Raw genomic sequence first — 27,154 nt, 5'->3', positions numbered from 1 at the left:
GCCCAGCCGCCGTGCGGGGCTTGGCGGGGGCGGCGGGGGCCGCGGTCGCTCGGCGGCTGCGGGCCCGGCGGGGAAAAGCGCCGCTGCGGCTGCACCCACAGCGGCCGAGCTGCCCGGCAGCGCGGCGCTGCCTGCGCCGGGTCTCCCTGCTGCGTTCCGCCTGAGCCGAGCTGGGCCACGCCGGGCGGGCACCGGCACCGCTTGTGAGCCACCGCGTGTTCCTCTGCGGTGGGGTGTAGGTGCTGAGTCCGGGGTTACCCGCGGAGGGGAACACGAGGAGTTTGAAACGAACCCTTCGCGATGAGCAGCCCAGTCTGAACCCTGAGCCCCTCCATGAGCTGCAGCAAGAAAACAACCACGCCGTGGCAGCACGGGCAGGGGAGCCGGTGCCCTGCAGCTGCAGCTTTTCACCGCGCCCCTGGTCAGGGTGATCCCACCAGGACCCGAAAGCAGCATAAACACAAAACGACTTTTCCTTTGTAATAGATAAACTTACTCGACACAGACAGAGTCTATGCTCAAGAGAAGTTTATTGTAGAAGAGATAAGCAAAGCAGCGCTGGTTGCGTGGGGAATCTGCGTTCCACCTACACGCTCACCTGACAAAGTTTTTAGTGGTCATTATATGCCCCCCCTTTGTTATTACAATTCTCTATTTTTGGGAATTATCCCACCTACTAATACATATTCATACTAATAGATACGCATGCTCTGTCGTGGTGTTAGGGTCTTCCCTCCCCATCTGGTGGCCGTCAGGATGAAGGCTCTCATCTTCCTCAGTTTGTCCTTTATCTGAACTTGGGGGTCCTTGTAGAAAAAAATCACTGTCCTTCTGGCTTTGGCTCACGTTTCTATTATCTCCCTCATTTGGTCATCTTCTTGTCCTTCAGTCCACGATTTATTTGTTCCTGTTCCTGTGTTTCACTACATCTGGTTTCCTCAAAATAGACTCAGAACATCCTTATCAATAACATGAGCCATCTGCCATCTCATTTAACTAGCAACAGGAATCACTAGGTCGCTCTAACATTTACTACACCTTCAAAAATGTAGGGACTGCAAAAACCCAACCCTATAGCAGCGCTGTTCAGTCAAGCACCCGGCCGGCCGCCTGCTCCGCAGCCAGCGGGGAGGACCAGCCGGTGGCACGGGCTGGTGCCTCGGACACGCTGTTGGGCACTGTAGAGATCCCTCCTCTCCCAGGCTGCACCTCTCCCAAGGTCCAGGCTCTGGTGGAGACTGGCTTTCTGCCCAACTGTGAGGCCGTCTCCCCCTGCAAATGATGGCACACCATAACAACGTGATACTCATCTCTTCTTGGGAGCCACGTTGGGTCAGCAGGCCTTGGTAGTGCAAAGAGGAGCGAGATTTCCTTGTGGTGAAGCTGCTCGGAGGTCATGTGTCGTGGAACATACACACGGATCTGGCTCAAAGGCTTGCTGAGGTGGTGAGCCTGCTCTCAGCTGGAAGCAAATTTCAGGATTAAAGTGTTTTAAGAGCCACATTGGACCATAAACTTGCGATCAAGCACAAGAAGGAAAAGGCACTTGACCTCACCCTCTAGCCATGTCTGAAATACCGCTGGCACCTTTCCTCTCTACTCTGCCTGGCTGCCTCCCAGCCCAGCTTGTTCTGCCTCCTCCTCTCCAAAGGGAGGAAGGCTGGTGCCATGTTGCCCTTTTGCAGTTACCTAAACCACCAACTCGTGGCTTGATTCCCTCACGGTCAGTTTGCTCCTAGTTTCCTTCCACTGCCCTCTCACTCCTCAGAAGCCTGTTCAGATCTCACATGGAGCACTGATCTTCTTTCCCACCTGCCCTCCCAGCATCGCAGGCTGGACCTCTGGGGCAGGCCAGCAGACAGCCTCTTACTCCAAGGTCTCCACACAACTGCACCTCTAGTCCCTGTGTGTGTCCCCCATTCCAGGGCAGGAGAGGGGTTCCAGCGTCACACTGCAGGCAGAGGCTGTGCTGGCTGGTGGGTCTGGGATACACACAGGATCTCCAGCAATGTTTCACCCACCTTCACAAGCTGGGACTCCCACCCTGTCGCAGGTCTCGCTGCTTCCCCAGGCACACCACAGGCTGCCTCCCAGCTTTGCACCTCAGCAGAGAAGGTGTTTTTGCCTGCTCTTCAGCCGCCTCCATTCTGTCTTGCTTGAACAGCCGTGCAGGGCTACGATGCCATGGGATGCCCAAAGAGGAATCCATGGGCAAGCGGAATTCGAAACCACTTTTGTAACCTGGTCACCCCACAGATTTAGCCTCTCAAAGCCCAACAGTCTCCCCAGCTCTAACAGGATTGTATCATTTGAAAGCCACATAAGACAACTCAATTATTTTCTTAATGCCCATGTCTAGCCAACAACCACAACCAACAACAAGTAAAAACCCAGAAGAGGTTGGTGGGTGCAGCTCTTGCACATTTCTCAACCAAGGCAGTCCAGCTGCCACTGAAGAGCACTACAAACCAAACAGGAGCTAGATCCTTTCCCCACTCCTTTGTGAATCTGCTGTAGGCAGGACAAGAAAAAATGAGTACAAATGCATTTGAAGTCCTGCGGTCAGCAGATCCCCAACACACAACAGGAAGGAGGCTGAGTAAGATGTTGCCATTTTTTCCATCGCCATCTTTCAGATCACTAATGGCTGCAAATAGGAGAATTTCCTGAAGGAAACTAGCAACATAATGTGCAGAGTTAGCACATTTATAAACTCGTTCCCCACCCACCCAAGAGAACATACAGTCTGCCTGAAAAGGAGGCGCTGTATAATAAACATCTGTGCTGCTGCCAGCTGCCGTCACAAGGGAAAGATACCAAATATCCTCCACCACTTCCACATGAAGGCTGCATAACACCAGAGGGTACATTGACCTCATCCTTGCATCCACTCACTTTCTATTGCAATTCCTTAATTGGGCCATGTCAAGTCATTGGCCTCCCTCTAAATAGGTCAGGTTTTAGCTTTTATACACAAATTGCCTAGATCACAATCATGTCATGGCTCTGGAAGGTAGCCAGTGAAAAAAAAAAATGACTAATTGATGCAATTTCTTCCTTCTGCAAAACCATATGAATTTGTTTCCTTATCTGGTATGGTAGGTTGTAGGTAGTGATCTTCATACATGCGTTTCAAAATTAGACTGCTGAACGAGCACGTCAGATGCCAACCCAGTCTCCACAGACCTTCTAACACCTGGACTGGATTCCTCTTCCTCAAATGTCAGGAAACGGCCATTTAGTGTCCGCGTAGATGAAAGCCCTACCTGCACAACTGGATCGGAAAGCCTGTCTTCCCCCTTTCCTCCTATTTAGATAATTTTATTTCCTTCCACCCCCCCATCACTTAACATACAAGATACCTTTTAGCAAAGCAAAAAACCAACCAACTCTACCTTATTGCTGTTTCCAGATAGGCTAAAATATTCCAGATAAACTAAAATACCAGAAATCTCATTTTCCTTGCGAGCATGCGTCTTGGGTAGAAATATCAGAGACTGCAAGAGGCAAAGGAAGGTGAACACATCCTTTTCTGGAAGCTGTCCTTTCCAGTCAGAAGCAGTGAATGTATAGAGTACATACATTTCTTAACAGGTTGATCTTCATGTACCAACCCCATGTACCGGAAGAGAGAGAAACGGAAGAGAGAGAAAAGGAAAAAGAACAAACAAAAAACCCACTATGACAAAAAATCCCAAATCAAACAATCAGGGTTGAGGTCAAAAATTGGAAAGAAATGGAGAAAGGTGTCTTCATGGTCAAAACTTATTTACTCTAGACTCTGCTTCTTCCCATGAAAGAAAGAAAACTAAATTCTGTTTATTTTGATTGTTGTTAGCCCTGAAGTAACAGACAAAGCAAGGTCCAAGTGTCTGCGGCTGAGTACTAGCTCTCAGGGCTTCTCGCCCTGCTTGAAAGAGCTCAACCTAGAGTCACAACAGGACAAATGCAAAACCTTGCAAAGTTTTTGAAATCATTTAATCCAGAAAAGAAAAATGGGGAATTGTACCCCTGTTACCAGCACACCTAATAGTTAGCACATGGGAAATGCACAGCAAGAACCTAATCCTGAAAGGTGATCAGCTGCTTTAGTGCCTACCAACTTCAGCGCAAATTGCAGGTGTAATGCTGGCAGCTGAGGTGTACAGCACACAGGATGCTACCTAGAGAACAAAATTACTGGATCTCAGCATAGTGGAATATACATTTTATTTCTTAAAAAGGAAGGGTACTAACAGAACTTAATACAGTCAAAATTTTACATTTTAAACAAAAGCTTTTCTTTTTCTTAAAAACCAGTTACGAGCAGACAGGTGAGAGGATTCAAATTACTCACAAAATCCAAGCTGAAGACTTTGAGAATTCAAATCTGTGGTTTATACATTTTAAAAAGTGTAATAAATGGAAATATAAAATAATACCAACTCTGCAACAGTGAAATGCCCTTTCCTCATTAGACTGCTGTTTAAGCACCTTTATTTTCACCCATCAGCTGCCAGGAGTGTGTAGGTTTATGTACAAAATAAGCAGTTTGGGACAAAAGATTCATATATATAAATTAAAACCATTTATGGCAATACAGTTTTACCCAGCCACTTTACAATCTTTATTATCTCTTTCATTTCTATAGAAGCTTTCAGTCAGGATGATCCCAAATACACTTGATAGACTTCTTCAAAAAGCAGCTACAGTTACAGGAATCATATAGACAACCTCAAGGAGTAGCCATCCAAGAGATTAGACAATTTAACATGCATTAAAACTAAGATCAGATTTATATCTTACATAAATACTGCGCAGATTTATCATCCATCCCACTGAATGAATAGGACAGATCAGTGTCACACCTGAAGTCAAAAAATACTTTTATCCAAGAAGCAACTGAATTTCAGACCAAATATAACAGATAGGAGTTCCCTCCAACTATTTAGTTAAAAACTGTATGTCTCTGAAAAAGCTTTACAGGAACAGAGTTTTCTGAATAACTTGCACATATGCTTAGCTGTTTCACAGCTTTTACAGCCTAGAGATGATGAGAGAGAAGGAAAAAAAGAAAAAAAGGAAAAAAAAGAGATGCCACCATCTCTGCCCACTACAAAAAATCTTGTGGCTTTGTCATGTATGGAACACTGCAGATGCAGCTGTTACCAGAGAGGTGGCTGCTCCAGCACAGCACTAAAGACAAAAGTTATGTTATGGCTGAAGAAAGTGTCATCACAGGCTCATCTCTTTGGCTGAAGGCTGATGGATCCATCTCACCTCCTCTTCAAAACCCAAGTGTTCATATTTCCTAGCAGACTGCTCATTATTCTCACTCCACTGTTTTGGTTTTAACACGATAGAAAAGGTCATGAAAGCTGATGAAAGTTCCAGCCATGCAGCATCCAGCGAACATGTACTCAAGCAAAACCTCGAGTCACTAATCACTTTCTCTCCACACCACAACAGGATACCTGTGTCATCTATGTACATAAAAGAACTAATTAAGATGTAGACTATCTAGACACTGACTACACCTGAGTTTCAGTAACAGTCACTCAGTGCTTCATAGCAACTTGCTCAACTCTGGCTGAAGGGTGGAGAGACATCTGTTTGAGCCAAAAGAGGGGTTAAAAAAATAATTTTAAAAACCCCACAAACCCACAACCACTTTAGGAAAACTCAGTCACTGAGCTTTACAAATAATATCACCACTTTCTGAATGCTACTCAAAAACAATAAATCAACTGTCCAGCTAATGGGATGGGAAGAGTAAAATTATGAATGTAATCAGTGACTACTGTTCAAGAAAGACTGGAAGAGAATCAATTCCCTCAAATTCTCAGTTTCTCTGCTTAAGTAGCTCATTAATATTTTAAAAACATTTTTTGTTGATAGAAAACACCACAACTAGACTAGAATTCCACAACATCAATCTTTGTTTTGATTTCTGTAGTTCTCTAGGAAAAAAATAATCTCAAATCAAGATACATGAAGCATTAACAATATTCAGATATTACAATGGAAGCACTTATTTATTAATTCATAGAACAGATTAGTTTTAAAAGTGTATTTACATATTCTAAGTTATACAAAATACAGTATTCCAATAATCATGTTAATCACCGTATTTCAGACAACTTCACATAAAAGTGCAGAGGATGCATCCATCCACGATCCTGGCCAGTAGCAAGAAATCACCTGTGGCGTGACAGCTGAAAGCTGCTGTTGTGCCCCCTCAGGAAAACAAATCCCACCAAACCTTCTCACCAAGACACAGCTGCAGATCTAAGAAAACATTCAGGCAGGTACACGAGCAAAGTTTGTTGAGACCCATAGACCAAAATCACATGCCTTAATTTACTAGACATACGTGAAGTATCTTTTTTTTTTTTTTTTTTTAAACAGATAATGTACAGCAAAAGGCTTCTGCTCATGCCTTAGTTGGGAAAATTATGTTAACAAGGGTTTTGGCTATGTAACAGGCACCCAAATTACACTTATTATCAACAGCCTTATAACTACAGCTGATGGTGTGTTAAGGACACAATTCTGCAGCTGACTGCCCAGGCAGAGCTTCACATTCAAGAACAGCTCCTGTGAAGTCCACGCGGTTCTCTACAGACACAGGACTCATCCCATGCAGAAATGACAGCAGAATTGAAGCCTTAAAATACTGGGGCCTCGGACAGGAATTTCCTCACGACGCAGCACTGTCAGTTCACATCGGCAGGTCAAGTCACAGTGTAACAGCACACTTGGTTAAAGCAACAGCTATTTTTTCACGCCTTTCTGCAGTAACTCTCCTATCTGTATATTCCTTTCACTCTCTTCTGGACTGTGGAAATGAGATCAGGAAAAGGAGATTCCCAAAACCTAAACAAGTACATTTCTTTTGTCTGATGCTAAACTGAGGGGATCCAAATTATCCTAAAATTGCAAACGGTGAGGCTTCAGTTTTAACAATCTGGCTCAGGTCAGACTCTTGCATTACTCTTTATGTTTTCATTCTTTACTCTCCTTGCTAAGTATCTATATGTTTATCTATAGATGTATCTTCCTCAAAGGATTTCCTTTCTCCTTTAGCTGCTTGAACTTGAAGTGCCTTCCAAAATTGACTCAGTCGGGGATAGCATACTATCAAACTAGCCAATTACATTCTGTATGACAAGTCTGTATCATCATGAATTATATCATCGTAATTTCCCAGTCAGCATTATGTTAGCATCTCCACCAAAGTTTAATTAAAGCTATTCTTTCTACCTTTTCCCCCAGTCTTTCATTGTGAGTTTGTCTATCTTCCGTGGGGGGGTCGAGTGCATCTGCCACATCATGTTACAGTGGCAGATACACAGGTCAGAGTCATTATCTGAACATCTAGAAAGCCAGCCAGTGTCTTGTGCTGCAAAGGCAGAACACCAGCATTAACAGGTAATTTTGATGCAGGTTGCCAGAAATATGAGATTCATGCATTAAGACAAATTTGCATTTTTCATCTTGTGCTTAGCAGCTAAAACCATAAGGGCGGACAAGAGCCTATCTGGATTTTACAAAGGTCTGCAATACCTCCACTCTCACTGGAAATGAAGGCATCTGATCACAAGGAACAAAGCCCTGTTATGCTGAAGAGGCTCATGAGGCTGAAGCAGCAATACTCTCTTCCATGTACGTCCATTATTTCTGCTGTCTACACAAAAATATTTTTCCACACAAGTGGTTTTATTACAGTATTCCCAAAGCTGCTGGCCTTCCACTGCACCTCTCAACTTGAAATTAATTTGGTACAATTAGTAGCAGTCCTGCAGGTAACACTGAAAAGTGATTTCTACAGCTAGAACACTTTGGGTTTTCAAACAGCAGAGCAGGGACGTGGAAAATTGTCAGAAAAATATCAAATGTTACTCGAAGAGCTGCAAAAAGCCACATTTAACTTCTTTAAAATTCTCCCAACACAAATTTATAGTACCCTACTTTTTCAACCTATCCACACAGGAGGAAAACCAAAAACAAAACAACAACAAATAAAACCAACACTCAAAACCAACCAACAGCAGACCCCAACCAGAATTCAGATTATCTGAATATCAAAACTATCACTAACTGTGTAAATGAACAAGTGATAGGCCCCATCTACCAACACTATGTCTGCAATCTGAGATATATCCATCCGATCCCAGCACAGAATGCTCCACAGTAAAGCAAAGACACCCGTGGTTCCAGTGCTTGCTAAAACTTTATAACAACCATGTGAAACTAAAGACTTTTTACTGTGGGAGTTAATGAGATCTTTGTTTCTAGTTTCAGTGGGAGCAGATCTTGGCAACAGGTGAAAGATAAAGCTTCCAGGGAATTTCTAAATACAAAACTGCATTATTATAAGGAAATACAACTATGTGTAGATTAAAAGACGGTCTATGAAAGCAGTACTGTATTAAATGTTGTGCATCATTTATTCATAGTATGTTCCTTCCGTAGAATAAGACAACGCTCATTGCCCATAAACCTCATCAACAGTTTATGCATTTTCAAAGCTAGTACTGTGAAATGGCCTTTTGGTGTCAATCCACTTCCTAATGAACGTACAGCTGTGTCAAAAACTGCTCCCTTTACTGGCAATCCCTGAGGTGACACTGAAAGGTGCACTCCCTTTATTCTCTCCCCTTGGAGATGGTCCCTTTGTGGCTGGAATGGGGTACGTTGGCATCAGGCACACTTAGGGCCTCTACAGAGCATGTTCCATGGCTAGAGAACTTCAGACTCTTAACACTGTCAATTCAACACTTTTAATGTTCGAATTGAGCTAAAAGAATATTAGTCTTCTTATGACCACTATGAAAATGTACCCAAGTGATCGCTCATGGATGGGATTGTCATCCTAGTCAAAAAACCAATATTATATAGTTAATCATTCTGAGAGGAGCAGAGAGCTCTGAAGCAGTAAGCTTAACTTCCTGAGACTGCAAAAACTGAGAAAGGAATTCAGTATTGCACGTAATTTTTTGTCTGGCAATACCTACACTCCTTTAAATAGTTACTACCTTCTCATTTATCTTTAAAGATGTTGATTCTTAACAACAATGACAAAAAATCTCCGACTACAAAAGTTAAACTGCACTCACCCTGAAGTGCAGATTTCCAGTTCTGCAACCTGTAGACACATGAAATCACAAAATGTGCAAATTCGCACTGCCCCACAGGGAAGCACAAGAGTTTGCTAACAGTCTTCTTGGAAAGAAAGATCTAATGACCATGCACTGTTAGCTTCCATTGTATAAACTTTTAATACAAAACAAAAAGCTAATAGAATTGCACGTACTAATCTCCCTATTTTGCTGTTAAAATAGTGTGACATACTGCAACACCAAATCATGTATAAAATATGTAAGGATTTAAAACATGTTCCTAAAGCAGTAAGACAGCAAGACCCATATGAAGAACTAGCAACTTCTTGCCCAGTTGCAACACCTTTATGATTTATCAGGAAGCATGGCTTTCAAGAGCAGCCATTCAAAGCTAGCTGAAAATTCAGAAATGATAAATGCAGAGTTGCTACACGTACATGCCGTCAGGGTTGTGTTTTTGTCTTGGGTTTTGTTTTTTTTTTTTTAAATCCATGGTTTGACCTTTGTCACCAAAATAAAACAACAGAAAACAGTACATACCAAAAATACCAGTCTAAATCAGCAATACTTGATACAGATAGAGATATATGCTGACATTTCAGCTAAACCATTTGAAGAGAATACCCCAAGATTATCTTAGAGTTTTAGAATCCCAAATTATAATAGTACACTCCTAAGTATACTTTTGTAATCAGAAAAAAAAGCATTTTCTTGACCTCAGAACAAGGTCCATTAAAAATAATAGGCAAATAACTGCATTTAATGTATATGCTCTTTATAAATGTTATTTCTTAAAAAAACTGGTTACAAATTCTAGGGTTTGAGATTTTTATTATTTTTTAAATGAAGTTTACAGCACTGGCTGCTGCTTTGCTCCTTTTTCTCTTTGCCTTTCTGCTCTGAAAAGAGGAGTGGAATCTCTTGGGTAAATGCAAAGTCAAAATACTTGTTCAACGTGATAGCATTGAGCTTTGCTGGTAAACAGTTGTGCCTCGTCAATTCAGCACGTGTGCTTCTGAAGGCTTTCAAGATTATTTTTCTTTAGGTCTATGCTGTTTATCAGTCTCCAGGCATTAATACACCACTGCCTTACAAGCTCTATTTTGGCTACAAGCATGGCACTGTACTCCTTTCCCAGAAATTAAGTAGTCTTTTTCTTCCCACATAAATTTAGTTCTTAAGCTTCCCTAATGTAACAGTAGTTTGTTACAATGATGAAACTCCTACGAAGGAACTTCTACCTGATTCCTCCATCTTCTACACACAATAAACATCCCCACAACCTGTCCAAGCTTTCAGATACTCTCCCACACCAGCAGAAGGGTCTTGATACCTAAGCTGCCTGCTGTAACTGCGAGAAATCACTGGCTGTTTCAGTTTTATAGAACAGATGAACAGAGATCTCCTTCACCACTGCAGTTCTCATGTAGTCAAGAGACAGAAAATTGTAATATGGCAGCTAAAAGCCATTGTTTCGCTGGAGCTAATGCTCACTTGGCAGTTTCAGACTGCCAAAAGACATGGGGATCAGCAGCTCAGACTAGCACCTTTTCCATGATTGCTAAATCGTTAACAGAAGAACAGATCTTGTTTCAGCAAGACCCCATAAAAGCAAGCAAGTCTCATAAAAGAAACAAAAGAAAAGGCAGGTAGCTGTGGAGCAGGAAAGTAACCCAAGTGTTTTACTATTACATGGGTCATTCAACAGAGGTTTATTACCACTCTTTGTATGGCACACTGTGGTGCTTTCTGGATTGTTTCAATACATCTGCTGTACTTTTGTGCACTGGAAGCCTCACACATCACAGGCTGCTGTTTTCCTGGCATCTTCAATTCTGCACTCAGAACTCCACACGATGCTACACTGTACCAAAAGGAAGCTGCTGTATTAAATAAAATTCATTCTACTGCAGGGAGAAGCATCTTAAAATATAGAAGTTCTTAATATATACAGACACTTTTATTTAAAACTCCCTATTTTCTTCCACTCAAGTGCCAGAACAAAGAGTCACTATTCACACAGGCTGTCAACAGACTTTAAGACATGAACTTTGAGTGTCTTGACGAAACCCCAATAAGTAAGCTTATTGTAGTTCATAGTTACAGTGAGAAAGACAGATAAGAAAGCCATATACAGAATTAAGGAGACTTTGCACTTTTCATCATGCCCAGCCCTGGGTAGTTCAGATGGGGTACTTGCAGGCAAGCAGGCAGGCAGGGTCATCGTCAGCTGTTTGTGTTGGGACACCTCATAGATTTCACTGCTCACTCTGAAGACTGGCGATTCATGTGTGCTTTTTAGTTTCTTTGTTTTTAAAAGTCTTTAAAGTTGCATCACTCGGAATCAGATAAGTCACTTTAAACAAAGCAAAGTGTTAAGTGTGACAATTTATTTATAACATACTTCCCACCATCACCACCACACACCACCCTGTGAAAGAAAAATCCCTGCTGAATGGGTGACAATTTTTAGTATGTTTGAAAGAAATTAGACCAACACTGCATCAAGAGCCACTCTAGTCAAATTAAGAGCATAACAGAGGGGGCAACAGTTGAAAGCATACATTTACTTTAAGCGTTCTGGATTAGTCTGCTTCTCTGCTTCCTTAAGAAGTCAACACACAATTGGTCTAAATTCATACCAGTTTCCACATTACATTTAAAAGACGAGCTAGGCAAGAAGTCTTTAATATAGAAAAGAAACCCAAATGCTTTTTAAATATACCTTTTATATTTTACTAGGGGAACTGGAAACTAGCCTAAACATATTCTATCCCACATTTACTCCCTAATTTAAATATTAGCCCAGGAATTGTAGCCTATGAGTTCTGACACAGCCACTATCTTAAGACAGTTTATCTGGTTAAGAGGACTTCTAGACAAATACTTCTGTTAAAGCTTCTGGTTCTTGCAGTTGCAGGTCATTTAGAAGGTCCCAACACCACATACAACATATTTTTTCTTTTAACACCACGTACTGTTGAAGCAGCGCTTGGTGCTGAGAATGGATTACTTCCAAGAGAGCACGTCTTGTGTGCTAATTTTGTAACAGGAAACATGCTGGAGAGAGAACCAGCAGGCATGGAGAGAACAGATATTCTGCTACACAGGAGATAGTGAGGTAAAGTGTTCATGTTTAGAGTGGGTGTAGCTTGTTCCATAGAGGGTTCACGAGGCAAAGGACCAAAACTCTCAAGCTCTTGTACAACACATAAGGTGCAGTAAAGTAATAGCGGCTTGTTTGCGTCTTAAAAAAAAACCCAGCTTCTTCCACAGCATAAGGTACTGGCAATTCCTTAACAGATGACATTCAAGGTTCAGCCTAATAAGCTGGACTTCTTTTTCTAAATCTCCCTTACTTCTCAGTTAAGTGTAACATGCTGCTTTATGAGCAGTTCAGGAGGGAAGATCCTCTAAAGAAAAAAAGGAGGGGCGGTGCTGGTAGAAATACAGCTTAAAACCCACAGCAAATTACTTTGTCCATATCTGCAAAGTAAGAGATCCCCTACTGTTCCTGTCCCTTGGTTTCTGGAAGTTATCCAGGATTAGAACCTACCAAGATGGTTTTTTTTGTATTTGCAGTATTTTAATCAACACTGCACTGACTCCAGTCTGCATAACACTTATGCATTGACCTAGAGATATCTCATTTTTTTACAAGAGATTTAATATTTTCCTGTCTTCCTGTCCTAAAGATTCCTCTATTCCTCTTCAACGGGAACAGAGTTCTACACAACAGGTACTTTCTAGTGCCTCTGAATTGGACAGGAAATAATTTCATGATGCTGCCCAGCAACATGTACTTATGATAAGTTTTACAGTCAGACTGGGAGGGGTGGCAGGGTGGAGAGAGAAAAAAAAGCGGGATTTTAAAAAGACCAAAAAAAAAAAAAAAGTCAAGGAGAGTCTCCTATGTTCTTTCTCCACTTAAAATGGAGATTAGAACAGATAGCAAAAGCCCTGTCGACTCAGGAGGAGATCCACATCTATTCCTCCAGACAGATGAATCTGTTCTATTGTATGACATCAGAAAATGCTCTATCAGTATTAAAAACAAAGTTGTAAATGTGGACACTAAGATTTTGGGCAACACAATGATCAGGAAAGGGCCTGAACAATTTGTGCCAACAGAAACAGGGTTTGGGGTTTTTCCGTGTAGATGCAAAATGGCAAAGCCTCCACAAACTTTTATTTCTGGGGGTCTCAACAGAAGGCAGAGAAGTCTAAGAGGCTAAAACAATGAGCCCTAACAAGGAAAAGGGGTGTGCTTACAAGGGTCCGTATCTGGTCTCGTATTTAGAAACAATGTTCTTGCATCGTCCCACTTCCTTGCGCAGCTCTGCAACCTCCGTCCTCAGGGCCGTATTCTCTTTCTCAAGAAAGGCTGCCCGAATTGTGATCTGATTCTCCTTTAATCGCCGAGCATCACGGGAACGCTTCGCTGCCACGTTGTTCTTCTTTCGCCTTGTCCAATATTTTTCATCCTGCAGCAAAAAAAGGGGGAAGAAAAAAAAAAAAGGATCCCAACCTCACAACTATGTCAAATAGACACTTCTTTACCGTCTCATGACATTCACGCTGACTGCTATAGTGAAGAATCTCCTTCATTGGTTTGCAGGGCTCAGACATCAAAATGCAGGCAACACAGTACTCTAAGATTTCATCTTTACACAAGTCTTGTTTTAGGATAAATCAAGTGCATTGTGAGAACTGGGGAGATTAAGAGACTTAGCTACTAAGAAGCTGTCCAACTGAAAGGCTCGCTTTATTTAGTTTCAATTTGGGAATAAACTTCCACAGAAAACAACCTGTTCTGTTTCCTGGGCTGCTTAAAGTCAGATCAGACATAATGCTGGGGAAATACATACAATGGCCTTCAAAAGTGCAGTTGATAAGGTTGTGAGTTGGTAGTTGTTCTAATTTCTATGTACAGCATGATAAGTTGCTCCTGCCCAGTAATTATCTCTTAATACCAAAACAGCAAGAACAGCAGTTGACTTGCCAATTCTATTATTGGCAGTGCTTCTGCCCAATCACAAAGGTATAGCACATTAGCTTTATACGTCAAAATGTTTGGGCAAAGAGTCAGAAACTTTGATCAGGGCCTAAAGAAGTTTGCAGCAATAAATCTGTTACCTTTTGCTCATCTGGGACAAAAACCTTCTTGGCTTTTTTAATCATTGGTTGTGGTTTCAGGTCCTCTTCAGTAAACTTGTGCTTGCGAGGATTGAAGAGCTCACCACCAGGCACACTGGACAGCACTAAATCAGCAGGGTCAGGGTTAAAATTCACCTCAACTTCTACACAATCGGGATCAATGGGGCTGGGAGTATTTCTCTCATTTTGTGGTGGCGACTCTGGCAACAATAGGAAAAGTCATAATACATTCAGCAGGATAAAGAGAATTAACTAAGAAGCTAACGTGGGTATCTCTATTTATTGCCCTACTGTGGGCAGTATTTAATAGTATTTGGTATTTCCCTAAGGTGTGCTTGGTGCCGTACAGCTGCTGGTACAGAGAGAAGCTACACAGCCCAGTTTGTAATACAAACTCTAGGAACATATGACAGATTAACAGACATGAGTAGACAGATGCAGGACAAGAGTTAATACTTCCTCAGCAAAAACTACACGCTTTGCACACTTAAGAAGCATGTTTCACCACAGTAAGAAGTGAGCAACTTCTATCACCCTGAGTTTTGTGCCATAGCAAGTCTTACAGAAACAAGCCTGCCCAAAGACTCCAGGGCCCCTGGGTCCTTCAAAAGTCAATTGTATTTCCAAAGAAAGGACTAAATAAAAGGTGCGTTTGTTACAAATACAACTATTAGTATGCTACTACTTTGCCACATGGAAACAAGTGTCCCAATAGATTGTCTGACACTGACAGTGTTTGTATGAACTTTGTCATATTTATCTATTGTTCACAGACTCCATACATACAAATTGCAAATGTCAGTGCAATTTGAAGTAGCCATCAATTAATAAGTTTTTTCATATGCCACCTAGAAAAAAGCCACACCCTATGTCTTATTGAAGGAGTTCCACATTTTGCCTTTCTTGTGAGGATTCACAGGAGAAGCCCTGAGCAAAATGCTTTCTGTAAAGTCTGCTCATAGAATAGTATTGTGAAAGTTTAGAGGCTATCATATTTAAACTCCAGATCTAGAGCAAACTGCACTGCTAAATTCTTTAATGAGAAGATCTCCATACTACAAATGAAGAGCAGAAATTTCCTAGTACCATTTAAGTATGGTTTTGTTTCTGTGTTCCTCCATTCCCACTTCAAAGCATCACAGAACATCAAACTGCATCATTAACGCACCTTTTTCAAGTGTCTGTTCTCACATTTCATGGGCTACCACGAAAAGATTGCTTCATTGTTTTGCTATTAAGCATTATGCTAATTTAATGGACCTCAAATAATAAATTCACCCAAGCAGACCAAGCCACCAAGGTGGTACAAATGACTTGTCACAAACCATCAAATCTGTTGTAAAATAATCCAAGAAATTATTTTCTCAACACATCAAGTTTCTCACTAGATTAGCAATACCAAGAAAGCAAATACTTCATGTTGGTATTTCAGCTCTTCTAATTTCAAAAGAGAAACAGACTGCATACAGGCACACTCATTTTTTCCAGGAGGGGGGAGAAGGAGAGGCAGCACCTCCATGAATTGACACATGCACTGAGGCATTGAGCACGCTTGTGCTACTTAACCTGCCACAGCTAACACTGACAGGTTAGCATGTCTCCTCTTTGATCTAAAGAGGCACCTTTTAATATAAGAACAACAAAGGTCCCTCAGAGCCCCACATTATTCCATCTACCTGTGCTGGAGGCTGCTTCAGATTGCTGGTAAACTGCAGTGGAAGAGGATGATGCAGGAGAACCAGTGGAAGCACTGGCAGACTCCTTTCCTTCCAGCTCAGCCACAGGCAAGAGCGGATTCTGGTTCAAATCCAGGTGAGTAGGGCTGGATGGAATTCCGTTCTCCAGCAGGAACTCATCCAGATCCATGTACTCCAGGTGGAACGATTCGCCATCATAAGGAATAGTTTTGTCCCAAATGGGCGGCATAAGGGAAGCCGAGACTGCCATAGTGCTGGCAGCTGCTGCCTCATCTTCCTCAAGCTTTATCTTCTCCTTCTCTTTATCTGAAAGATACAAGTAGGTCACTGTACAAGCTGCAACACAGGAGAGACTCGAAGTTTAAGAGTCTAACAAAATCCCCATGAAAGGAAGTTCAGTAAGCTATAGTTCTGCCCCATGACATGACCTGAAAAATCAGATGTTGAAAGGCAACATTCACCTGTAACTCAGCACGGAACGCTCTGACTCCCTGCGATGGCTGGACCACAGACATTTGAGTAGCCTTGAAGACCAGCATCTTTGCTGTGATAACTTATCAAAGTGTGATATAATACTGCATCTAGCTTACTAGTAACTTGTCTCTGCAAAATAGCCTGTTGTTCACAGGCTCATTTTGGAAGACAGCGAAAGTGAGTGTCCCTAAGTGGGATTACATGGGAAGCCATTAAGAAAGCTTTGAGGAAACAGAGTAGTTTATTCTATGCACAAAGAAAGAGGGTGCAGAAGAATAATCCAGACACAAACAAGAAAGGAATATGGTGTTCCAGATTACATGTGAAAATTAGTCAAAAGGTCCACGGGACACCAGAGACCTGGGTGTCTATTGTTTGGTATTTTAGAAGCATTTCTTTCTGAAATGACTCAGCATGTCCACACAAAGCAATAGCTCCAAATGCTCTTCACTATAGATAGCTCAGAGTACCTACATAGAATTTTCCCTCTTAAGGGAGCTGTCTAATACAGCATACTCCCACATCCCACCCTCCAGCCACAAAAGACTGATGAAATTTTCTCCATTTACTGTGCTGCAGTGCACACATCACAGAAAAAATGGCTGTTTCTATGTTCCACATAGCTACTGAATCTTAACAATTGTCTGGGACAGAATCCAAGCAGAAAATTCAAGTTACGGAATAATTACATAATTTAAGAGATAAAAATAAGCTGGCAGAAAAAAAGAAAATCCAAGTCATTTTCCTGCTCCAGTTGTCCATGTAGCTGTGCGGTTCTGCCAGCACTGAAGGAGGCACCGCTGTCAAAAGGAACCGTCACCAGCCATACCCCAAGCAACCGCAAATTAGGTCTTTACCATGGAAGCTGACAAATATTCAGTTCAATGGAACAAGGCCTCCAGGGACATACACTGGACCAGTTTGGATCTCCGGTATTCACACAGGTTAGCCCAACAAAATGCACAGATTTTTGGTAATAGGATTTTCTAGACTGGCTACAACATGCAAAAGGAGTATTTTTCTTTTTCAGGAGTGGGAGTGGGGGTGAAATTCTGCTCTAAATCAGAAAAGCCTATTTATATAAAACCTATTCTGATAGAACCGGCATTTCTTTCGCTGTTGCCTTAGCTGGTTGGAACTGAGACTGAAAGAGCTTTTTATGGCTTAAAGAACAGTGCTGCCATACAGAGTAAATTATCATTTTAACCTACCATATTCTGAACATTTTATGTAACAGAAGACACTGATTACAAACTAAATACCTGAGAAAATATTCACCAGCCACTGACTTGGGACTAAGAGCAAGTACCTAAACAACATGTTAAATTCAAACTAGTAGCTCCTGGACCTGAGCTTGGTTAACACCATCTTGCAGCTTTTGGCTTTCCCTCCTTGCCACTTCACACTGCTGCCTCTGAACTGCCGTCTCCCAGCTCCCAACCCTGCTATAAACTCCTTTTTGCAGGGAGTTTAGCAACTTTCCTACCCTTTGCTTGGGCAAAGCAAATGTGCAGGTTAACGGTCATGATCCAAATAATCTGAATGTTTCTGAACAGCTCCTACTTGAAGCTAGTACAGAAACAGCATCTACTCTACTTCACATATAAGGATGTTTTCACTTACTACTAAAGCACATCCCACCAAACTGGAACCACCATTTTACATCCAACTTGCAAATCGGGGATTGTGTATTTCTCCAAGGTCTGTACAGTGCCCAGCACAACCAAACCCAGATTCACATTGGTGTTTGTGCATAATATCCTAGTAAGGACATTACCAAAACAAACGCAAGTGACAATAATCAATTATTTGTAAGTCACTTTATTTTTTAACCAACATAAGAGACTTGTGTATGCTGAGTCAAAATGTCAACTAAAAAGAAAAAATAAATAATTCTTTACTCTTGAAAACAACAGTATTCCATTATAAGTCATGCCAGTTTTAATGCAAGCCAGCAATGCTATCGTTTTGCAACATCTAATACAACACCTCCAACCGAGGAGAAAAGAAACCTTAAGCGATTGGTAGACTAAATATAAGGCTTAAAAATATTTTTCAGAAGGTAGATGCCAAAAAGACTATACTACTGGCATGTATGGATCTTCTCAGATCTTTTAATGCCTTTTAGTTGTGCACCATCATCCTGCTGTACTTCAGTAACCTGGAAAGACTGTGGTCCCTCCAGCTTCCTTTTGATATTGTCCCTGGCTCACTCCACATTAGATCCTTCCTTTGCAGGAGACAACCAGCTGAAATTTTTTGTCCTTTTGCCACAAGTTGGCAACTGGCAAGCACTGGGCCCCCAGAGCTGTGTTCAGCTATGCTGTCTCTTTCTCTGCCCCCTCACTTCTAACAGCAATATCTCAACCAAATTAAAATAGCAGAAGTTAACATCCACATTGGGTGCCCGTGTATTTCAAACGTGATGTGTAAAAAGATAAAACTGTTGTACGATCATTTTTGCATCGACTTTTTCCCACTGGCTTTCTTTCAATTCATTTAATTTTTACTTCTGCTGCACAACATCCTGCTGGGTGCACAATATCTAACGAAACACTAATTAATTTCTAGCATCTTGAGAAGGAAGTTTCTGCCTGCCCCAGCACATGGACCTGAAACATTAATTCTCTGAAGATATTTATAGTGTAAACAGGTATTACCTGACAGCAGAGCTGCAGTATCCTGAGGCTCCATTTGCAGTGATTCAAGGTCACCCTGATAAATCTGGACTGTACTTCTGCAGCTGATAGCTCATGTCCGATTTAGCCCCCTCATTCTGCTACTGTGACCTATTAACTAGGCTGTACATCTGCTGTTAACAGAGGTCACTAGTGTATGCCAAGTAATTTAGACAGCATTCCAGTTCTTGCACTGTTGGAAATACTGCTGGTTTAGCCAAAAACAGCAGCCTGGAAGAGCTTTATTCCACATCCTGGTTTTTCCTTAAAAAAAACCCCAAAAAACCCCAAACGAACCAAAAGACATTTTGGTCACAACTGTCAAGTGCTATCCCAGCCACAAAAAGAACAAACACTTCTTTGACAAAGTTCCCCTGGTTCATCAAAAAATATTGTCAAATTATACTGAAAACACTATACAAAACAAGGCTGATTGCTCAATAAATCTTTAGTCCCACTTGTGACAATGGAACAAAACAGGTTATAGGGCTCTGTATTCCTGCTGCCCATTACTGTGATGTTTGTTGAGGCATTCCTCCTGCCACAGCAGCACACAACTGGTGATTAAGTCATCCTTTGGAGAATATGCAGCAGCGCATTATTAATAGGAGAGACCTACCCTCCCGCTCAAGAAAATTAATTCTCTTCCCTGAGCCCACAGGACTTTTTATTAAAATATTATTGTTTTTATTTATTTCATCCCTACAGCATACAGGATGACAACTTACAGCAAGGCCAGTCAGATATACTTGGTGTATGGCAGGGCACACAAGATGACGGCATTCAGTGGGAACTGGATGTCCTCCTCTGTTGCTCAGGAGGATTAGAAAGCCTTCGGGCTTACTGGGTAGTCAAATTACCTACAGCAGTTGGAAAACCCATAGGTAGCTTGTGGAGACTATAAATGAACACCACAGCTAGTTGATACCATTTCTCGCAGAATAGGACAGAAAATTATCTTTTTGTCAATGGGCGCTTCAGATAAAAGGCATAGGGTCTTCTCAGAAAGCTTGCTGAAAACACACCACTGTATTAAGTTAGTTAGTAATTATTTGGCATTTTGGCTGTGTCACTATACTGTAAAGGAACAGAAAATAAACAAGGAACCTCTGAAGTCAGTTGAGTCATAATTCTACTGACAAGTCTTTTGTAAAATTAGGACTAACTTTTGTCTTGCAAATATGCAAACAAGAAAAGCATCAGAGATAAAAATAAACAGAAAGCAACAAGTTCCACAAAGTGTTCAGTGAAACAGTACAAGGTAGACTAAGGAAATCTATGGAGAAATTTTAAGAATTACAACAATCTGAACTTCATCACAGCATGAATGGAGAGGGTAATCAAGACGCAATGGACTCATTAGCAAGCTTTAGAGAATCAAGCTGAACACCTTCCCAAACTGGAATGGGGTCATCTAGTAAAAGTATCACACGTTTCTAATTTCAGAAAAATGCACTACCTCAAAATCGTATTAATTTCAAAATTTTACATCTCCATAGGCTAGATCACATGATTCTAGACAAGAAAACCACCCCTAAGACAAAGTCACCATATCCCAGTCAGCTACCGCTGTAGTTTCCATGCAGGAATTTAAATTGCTCCTGCTGGCACTCTAAAAAGGATTGGGTGCAAAAATATCTTAAGAAGTCCCATAATGTTGTAGATTCAAGATCCTGTGTGCTGCAGCATCCTGCACCATAGCGACATCATTAAAACCTTTAAGAAATAGTATTTGCCAGAATCACAGGATAGATACATCTACACAGTATTGTGCAATGCTAGACATAAAAAGTAAATGGATCTTAACTAGGATCCTCACTGGGAACAATCTTGCCAACCTTGCTTGCATTGGGGTCCACCCCAGACATTGTCTGATATTCCAAAAATGATTCTCAACCTCAACATTCCTAAATGTAAGGACTTATTTTATTTTACACCAGTACACTGGGCATTACAGTGGTGCAGATAAAACTGAGCCCTCCTAAAAATCAAAAAACTGATACTCAGAAAGGCAAAAATACTGCCAGGTGGAGAAAAAAAGAAAAAAAGTGTGCCATCAGCAACGAAGACTATAAGCACCAGCAGCATTGCTATTTACACAGTTGCTGTCTGCATATCAGTGAGAGACGGATCGCTCCACTGTACAGGCCTGCACGAGCATGCATGCAGTCATACCCTTATGGATTATCACCAAACCTAATCTGAAGAGATTTGCTGTTTATGTGTGTCATCATACAACTTCTCAGCAATTAAGGTCAAGGAAGACTCGAAACCTCTTCATTGCTGTTCACAACTAAGCGTCTAAAGGCAGGGGAGGCTTCAGACAGCTAAGGGAATAAAACCAGCACGTCACGTCCTGACTTGTCCCTCGTACCCCAAGCGCTGGGTTTTGCCCACCGCAGACACCCGAGTGCACTCGAAACGTCGATCGCAGCAGCTGAATTTTCCAGTCGCACCGGCTCGCCGGGGAGACCCGGCCCGCGAGGCGGCCAGCGCTGCCCCGCGCCGCTGAGGCGGGGAGCCGGCCCGGTGCCAGGCCCGCGGGCCCGGCGGCCGCCCCGCCAGCCTGCGACTCCGTGCTGCCGGCGCTTGGCGCAGCCGGCCGGCGGGGCGGAGGGAAGGGGCACGGAGCGTACTGCGGGAGGACGCCCGGCCCGGGCGTGCGGCCTCTCCCGCGGGTGCTCCCCCCGCGCACACCGCAGCCAGTCCCGCCGCGACCCACCGGGTCCCGCCCTCCGAGGCGCGGGGCGGGAAGAGGTGGGGGGGGCAAGGAGGAGGAAAAGAGGGGGGGAAGCTGGAAGGTGTCGCGCGCTCCCGCGCTCACCCAGGCGCGCCTCCCGCGGCGGGTTCTCCATCAGCTTCTTCAGCACCAGCGGGAAGGCGCCCGCCAGGCCCCGCTGCTCCTGCTGCGCGGCGGCCCCCGCGCTCCCCCCGGCTGCAGTGGGCTCTGGTCCTCCCGCCGCCGCCGCCTCCTGGTGCGCGGCCCGGCCGGGCATACTCCCCGCGAGCTGGCGGGCGTGCGGGCTGTCAACGGTCGCCAACGGCTGCAGCGCCCGGCGCGAAGCTGCGACAGCTCCCCGGGACCCGCCGGCAACGACGAGCAAAGAGCAGACGGCGCGAGGGGAGACCCACAGCGCATGCGCGGCCGGCTGACACCTCACGCGCGCTTCATTATTCATGAGCACAGCGGCCCCGCCCACCCAAGCAGTCACGACCCGCCCCGCCCTCTCCGCCCCGCGGATTGGCCCGCTCCGCTCGGGGGGCGGCCCCGCGCGGGAAGGCCCCGCCCACCCCGCCCCTCCCCGGCCGGCACGGGCACGCGCCCCCCGCCCGCCGGGGCACGTGCAGGGGCGGGCTGCAGCGGGTCATTAGCATGCCGTGCCCCGCCCCCCACGCCTCCTCCGGGGCGCTGCGTCACCGCCAGCTGCCGATGAACGGGGGGGGAAAGTGCACGCGTGGGCGCCGGAGCAGCGGCCGCAGCAGCGCCTGCCGCGGGGCGCTCACCCGCCCCCGAGGCGGCCGTTACCGGCTGAGCGGCCGCGGGGGCGGCCCGGGCGCGGGCGCTGGCGAGCGCCTGCCCGGCCCCGGGCTCCTGCCTCAGCCACGGCCTCGGCACCGGGCAGCCGGCGCGGCGCAGGAGCGCGGTGGGCCTGGGCTCGGAGGTCGCGTAACCGCGGCGGCCGCCGGGGCCCGAACCGCCGCTGGTGCCAGCGCTCCACCCGGTCCTTCAATATCCTCGTTTAGGATCCCGAGATCACCTTTCCCACATGATCTGGATTTAATCTCCCTCTGTCCTACATCATGCCAGCCGCAGCCGCGTGCCCTATATAATGTCATCGGGGAGAAGGACTTCACTGCGGCGGCTGGCGGGGTGAGCAGCTGGAGAGGGGGGTTCTGTCCAAGTTTTCATAATCACAAGCAATTCCTTGTGATTCCCAAACCCGTCCCCCCCGTTCCAGCAACAGGCATGGCGTGCTGGGATTTAAGCTTCTGAACATACGAAGGGAGACAACGCTGCCAGGTTCATCACCAAGAGCACAGGCGGATACTGAGGAGCTTCTCCTGCAGAACGAATAAGCTCGAGGAAGTGACAGACGCTACAGCCACAGGCTTCTCCCGTCAGCAGTTGCTGTCTCTTGCTGCAGAAGGGCCGTCCACAGCAAACCTCCCACGCGGCACTGCAAGCAGGAAAAGGAAAGGGTACGCAACCTCCCTGGGATGGCCCCATCCACATCCAGCAGGGCCACAGGTGCCAGGGCAGAGATATCTGAAGTGCCAGCAGAAAAGGGACCTCTGTGTAGACGCTCAGGCATCTGTCCTCCACAGACCTCAGACGTTTCATTTCAGTGGCAAGGCACAATTTGACCTGACCTTTGCTAATAAAACCTGATGGTCTTTGTGACACAAAATCAGGTCTGAAATCCTGCCCATGCGCTCCAGGAAAAGGAACAGATTGGAAGTCACGTGCAATAGGTTATTTTCCCCATTGCCTTTCTTCAACGAGGTCCAGGAGACGTCCCCATCCAACCTGGGCAGACAGGGGTCTGCCCTGTCTGCCAGCAACTTGTCTTGCATAGGCTAAGAGGTGGAATCTGCACCCACCTTTGCATTGGACAGGAATGGGACTGCTGATGCAACCCCTGTGTGCATGCTGCCCAACGGGGAGCTGGGAAAGGGCCACCTTGTTAATGCAGGCTGGAGCAGCGCGGGTTAATGCATTGTTTATCAAGGCTGATAAATCCAGATGCAAGAAGCAGGCAGAACAGGTCATGCTCCACTGCCCAGTGTGCTCCAGGGCTGCTGCATGCCCTCTGCAGACTCCCTCTGCCTTGCCAAGCTCTGCTGGCAGAAGGAAAAAGCACATACGTGAAATGGAGATGCTACTTCACACGGGGCAATGAAACACAGATGTCAGACCACACATGAGAGAGGCGGCACACACACAGCTTGGCAAGGGGCAGCAGGCTCGCAGTGAAGCTTTTGCCTGGGAAACAGCTAGTGGTAGGTGGTAAATAGAGAACACAACCTAGTGAGGCCAGGAAGGGGCAGCTTCTATGAACAGGGCAAGGGGATGTAGCCAAAGTGGGACAGGCCACAGGCTTCCCGTTCAGTTATGGCTTTCATGGTCGCTTTGTTCCATTGTTCTTGATGCTGGAGGCCCCTGAGGTTGATGCTGTGTCTGATGTTGTGCTGCACAGTGCTCCTTCAAGGAACAGGCTCTGCACGCATCCCCCCTGCAGATCTTGATGGCAACTGCTTTGTTGGGTAACATCCATATGAATGGAGGTTTTAAACCCACTCAGCAGCCTTTACTCCAGGGATTTTCCCTTTACAGTGACCATGTTCTTCATCCAGCACATTTCTGCCCAAGCTCTGCCACACTAAAGTTTGTTCTGCACCACCACTGGGTTGTGACTTTGTTTGGAGAGGGCTTAGCCTGTGCAGTGTTAGTTGCTCAGCCCGAAGGCAGAAAGGAATTCCTGGGGAGCATTCCTGTGGGTTTGCCCTCACAGCACCCTGCTCGGGCATCAGTTCTGCCTTGCCAGCAAGGAGGAAGGCTGCTCTGAGAGCTTTTTCTCACTGCCTCTGGGGCTTAGGGGCTCAAGCAACTGCCAGCAGAGAGTGGGCACTCCACCATCAGCTGTACCTTCTTGGTTAAGCTGAGATTTGCCTGGATTTTTACATTTTTTCTCTGCAGCTAAGGAGGAAGAGAGGAGGACAATGAGATGTGAAGAGGGGAATGCAGCGGCCTTGGCTGTTACTGCTGGGAGCCTTGTCAGGGCCAGATGATGCTGAACAACCCAGCCCTCATGCAGCAGGGAGGCAAGCAAGAAGCAGCCCCACACTAGGCACAGGGTGGGGGGGACACATACAGCAAGCCCCACTGGGAGGTTTGAATGGCAGAACACATTTCAGACAGAGGTCTGAGACTCAGCAAATCCATTTGAGTGGTGCATAGGTACAGAGACTCAGGAGGAGAGAACTGAGCTCTGTAGGAAGAGGGCTGTGATGGGAATGCTGGCCTGGGGAGGGAGGCGGCTTAATAAGGACAATTCTAAGGGTTATGGGAGGTAATGTTGTGAGGCAGGGTGGTCCTGGGGCTGAGGAAGAAAGCTGCCACACAACACATTGAGTTAAGACAAAATTATTCCCTCTGCAAATCATTGATCCCCCTCTACCCCCCACTCTAACTCTTGCCAAATAAATCTTGACAGCACTCCTCCCTCGGATTAATTCAATCCAGTTGGCTGCAGAGACCAGAGGTCCCAGAGAGGCAGCCAAACTTCAGCTTAGCCACAACAAGGCTCTGCACCACGTGAGCCGCTCTTGGCCATTGCTGCCTCCTCCCAGCCAGGTCCACTTTCTACCTGGGTATCAGTCAGCTCAGAAAACATGCCCTGGCCCCCACACACAGCTTCATGTTGTGTGATATGTAAACACACCCGTTAATGGGAAAAGTCTCAGCAAGCAGAGAGCCAGCTCACAGGTGGCAGCAGCGGAGCAATGTGGCAAAAGGAGCCTCTTAGGAGGTCTGGCAGCTCCCCTTGCCCTCTTAACTCCTTCCCACAGGGAGCTGTGCAGGTGCCACAGGGCTTTCTGTGTTCTAGCAGGTGTAGGCAGCTGCCTTTCCTGCCATGGACGCTTTACTGCTGCCACAGCAGCTTTTTCTCCTGTTGACCCCAGAGTGAGAGCAGGGTCCCTGTCAGCATTGTCCATCTGGCTTTTCTGCTCCCACCTCCTGGATCATGCTGCCATTCAACACTGCAGAGCCATCTGAGTGTCCTGGTAGCAACTCCCTACAGAAGAGTGAGCTCAGTGCATGTTTGTTTCTGTGAGTTCAAGTCACTCATGCCCAGGCATGAGCCTGTTGAGCCAAAGTGTTCCTACACAGATCCTCAGCACTCGGCAATGAACATTAAAACACAACAACCAAAAAGCAGCTTGCCAAGAGCGTGTGGCAACCTATCCAAAACCAGAGAGTCCCTAAGTTGTGCGATGGGCACTTAGAGCGTGCCCAGCAACACAGAAGTGGTCAGTGCAACAAGAACAAAGTGTTCAGCACAGCTGAAGCCCAGCCTAAATAACCTCCTTGGTCTTTTCCATTTGTTTTCTAGGATGCTGCACAGAGAGCGGGAAAGCCTAGGAGTACAGAAGTGCTCTTGCAAAGAAAGCACAACATGTGCTGTGTTCTCTACCCCAGCTTTCCACTGATAAACAACGGCAGCATCAAAGTTTGCACGGAGTCAGCCTGCGCCTTGCGGGGCCGGGCTCCTGGGACAGTCTGTGTCTGGGAAGAGGCAATGTCAGGAGGCTCAATCATTATTAACCATGGGACAACCTGGATGACAATCCTTCAATTCACTCCTACGTGAGCATGGAGATTTGTGCCCAAGCCTTCTCTGTGCACAAAGCTTTGAGGGGTTTCCAAGAAGTAGCTGAGCACAGAGGCTAAAAGGATCAGGAGCTCAGCACTCCCGGCTGATTTTGTAATCAATCCATTGCTGCCGTTCATCCTCCCAGCTGCACAACACACTCGGTGCCAGAACTTCCTGTCTGACTTAGACACTTGGAGGAAACACACCCTTGAAGCGCTTGCAGCAAACAAGATCTTCTGCCCCCTTCTTGCCTTGCAACTTAAGGAAGGGAAGAAGAAATCAAACCAGAAACCCCAGCACGCTTTCCCTCAATCCTACCTGTCATCTTGTTGGTCCAGGGCAGGGAGTACTCCAGCAGGGACTTCAGGACTTCTGGAAAGTCCAGGGCAGCGGGGCCCCCGGGGCTGTTGCAGCTTGACATGTCCTGTCCTGGGACTGCGCTAGCACGGCTAAGGCAGAGCCAGGTGCCTGTGTGCCAGCGCTACACCCCACTCGCCTGGGCGTTGCAAGAAAGGCTCCGAGGCACCCCGAGCGGGCTTGCCAAACTACTCTGGCTGAGAAAAAACAAGGAACAAGGGAAGCAGCCTGGCAGAGATGCAGTTTGCCAGGCTGTCTTCACCTCCCCCTCTCCCACTCTGAAGTGGCCAATTGTGGAAACAGCTTGCAGCCTC

The 27,154-nt window shown here is 45.3% G+C and overlaps 1 protein-coding gene across 3 annotated transcripts; it reads right to left on the bottom strand.

Annotated features, from left to right (window-relative positions):
- Window positions 1-4,192: 4,192 nt before the first annotated feature.
- On the bottom strand, window positions 4,193-27,106 carry TEF (TEF transcription factor, PAR bZIP family member). 3 transcript variants are annotated; one of them, XM_065627212.1, is made up of 5 exons: window positions 26,802-27,106; window positions 15,935-16,261; window positions 14,238-14,458; window positions 13,374-13,585; window positions 4,193-11,457 (listed from the first exon to the last, which is right to left on the bottom strand). In XM_065627212.1, the coding sequence occupies exons 1-5, from the start codon at window positions 26,902-26,904 to the stop codon at window positions 11,436-11,438; spliced, it is 885 nt and encodes a 294-aa protein (XP_065483284.1). In that variant the 5' UTR covers window positions 26,905-27,106; the 3' UTR covers window positions 4,193-11,435. The 3 variants fall into 3 exon arrangements, with proteins under 3 accessions (XP_065483284.1, XP_065483301.1, XP_065483293.1); XM_065627229.1 differs by lacking the exon at window positions 26,802-27,106 and adding an exon at window positions 21,932-22,241; XM_065627221.1 differs by lacking the exon at window positions 4,193-11,457 and having other exon boundaries at window positions 11,466-13,585.
- Window positions 27,107-27,154: the final 48 nt, after the last annotated feature.

Source organism: Caloenas nicobarica, chromosome 1 (assembly GCF_036013445.1).
Source record: "Caloenas nicobarica isolate bCalNic1 chromosome 1, bCalNic1.hap1, whole genome shotgun sequence".
Lineage (NCBI taxonomy): Eukaryota > Metazoa > Chordata > Aves > Columbiformes > Columbidae > Caloenas > Caloenas nicobarica.
Note: the sequence above shows the minus strand (reverse complement) of the source record. Positions and strands in the feature narration are given on the sequence as shown.

Bases quoted from the DNA above. Each gene is read 5' to 3' on its own strand.
- TEF (XM_065627229.1), bottom strand. From the start codon at position 22,103: ATGCCCGGCCGGGCCGCGCACCAGGAGGCGGCGGCGGCGGGAGGACCA. The intron at 14,459-15,934 runs GTAGATGGAATA...TATTGTTGCCAG, and splicing joins TGAAGCAGCCTCCAGCACAG to AGTCGCCACCACAAAATGAG. The intron at 11,458-13,373 runs GTAAGCACACCC...CTTTGTTTAAAG, and splicing joins GAGACCAGATACGGACCCTT to TGACTTATCTGATTCCGAGT.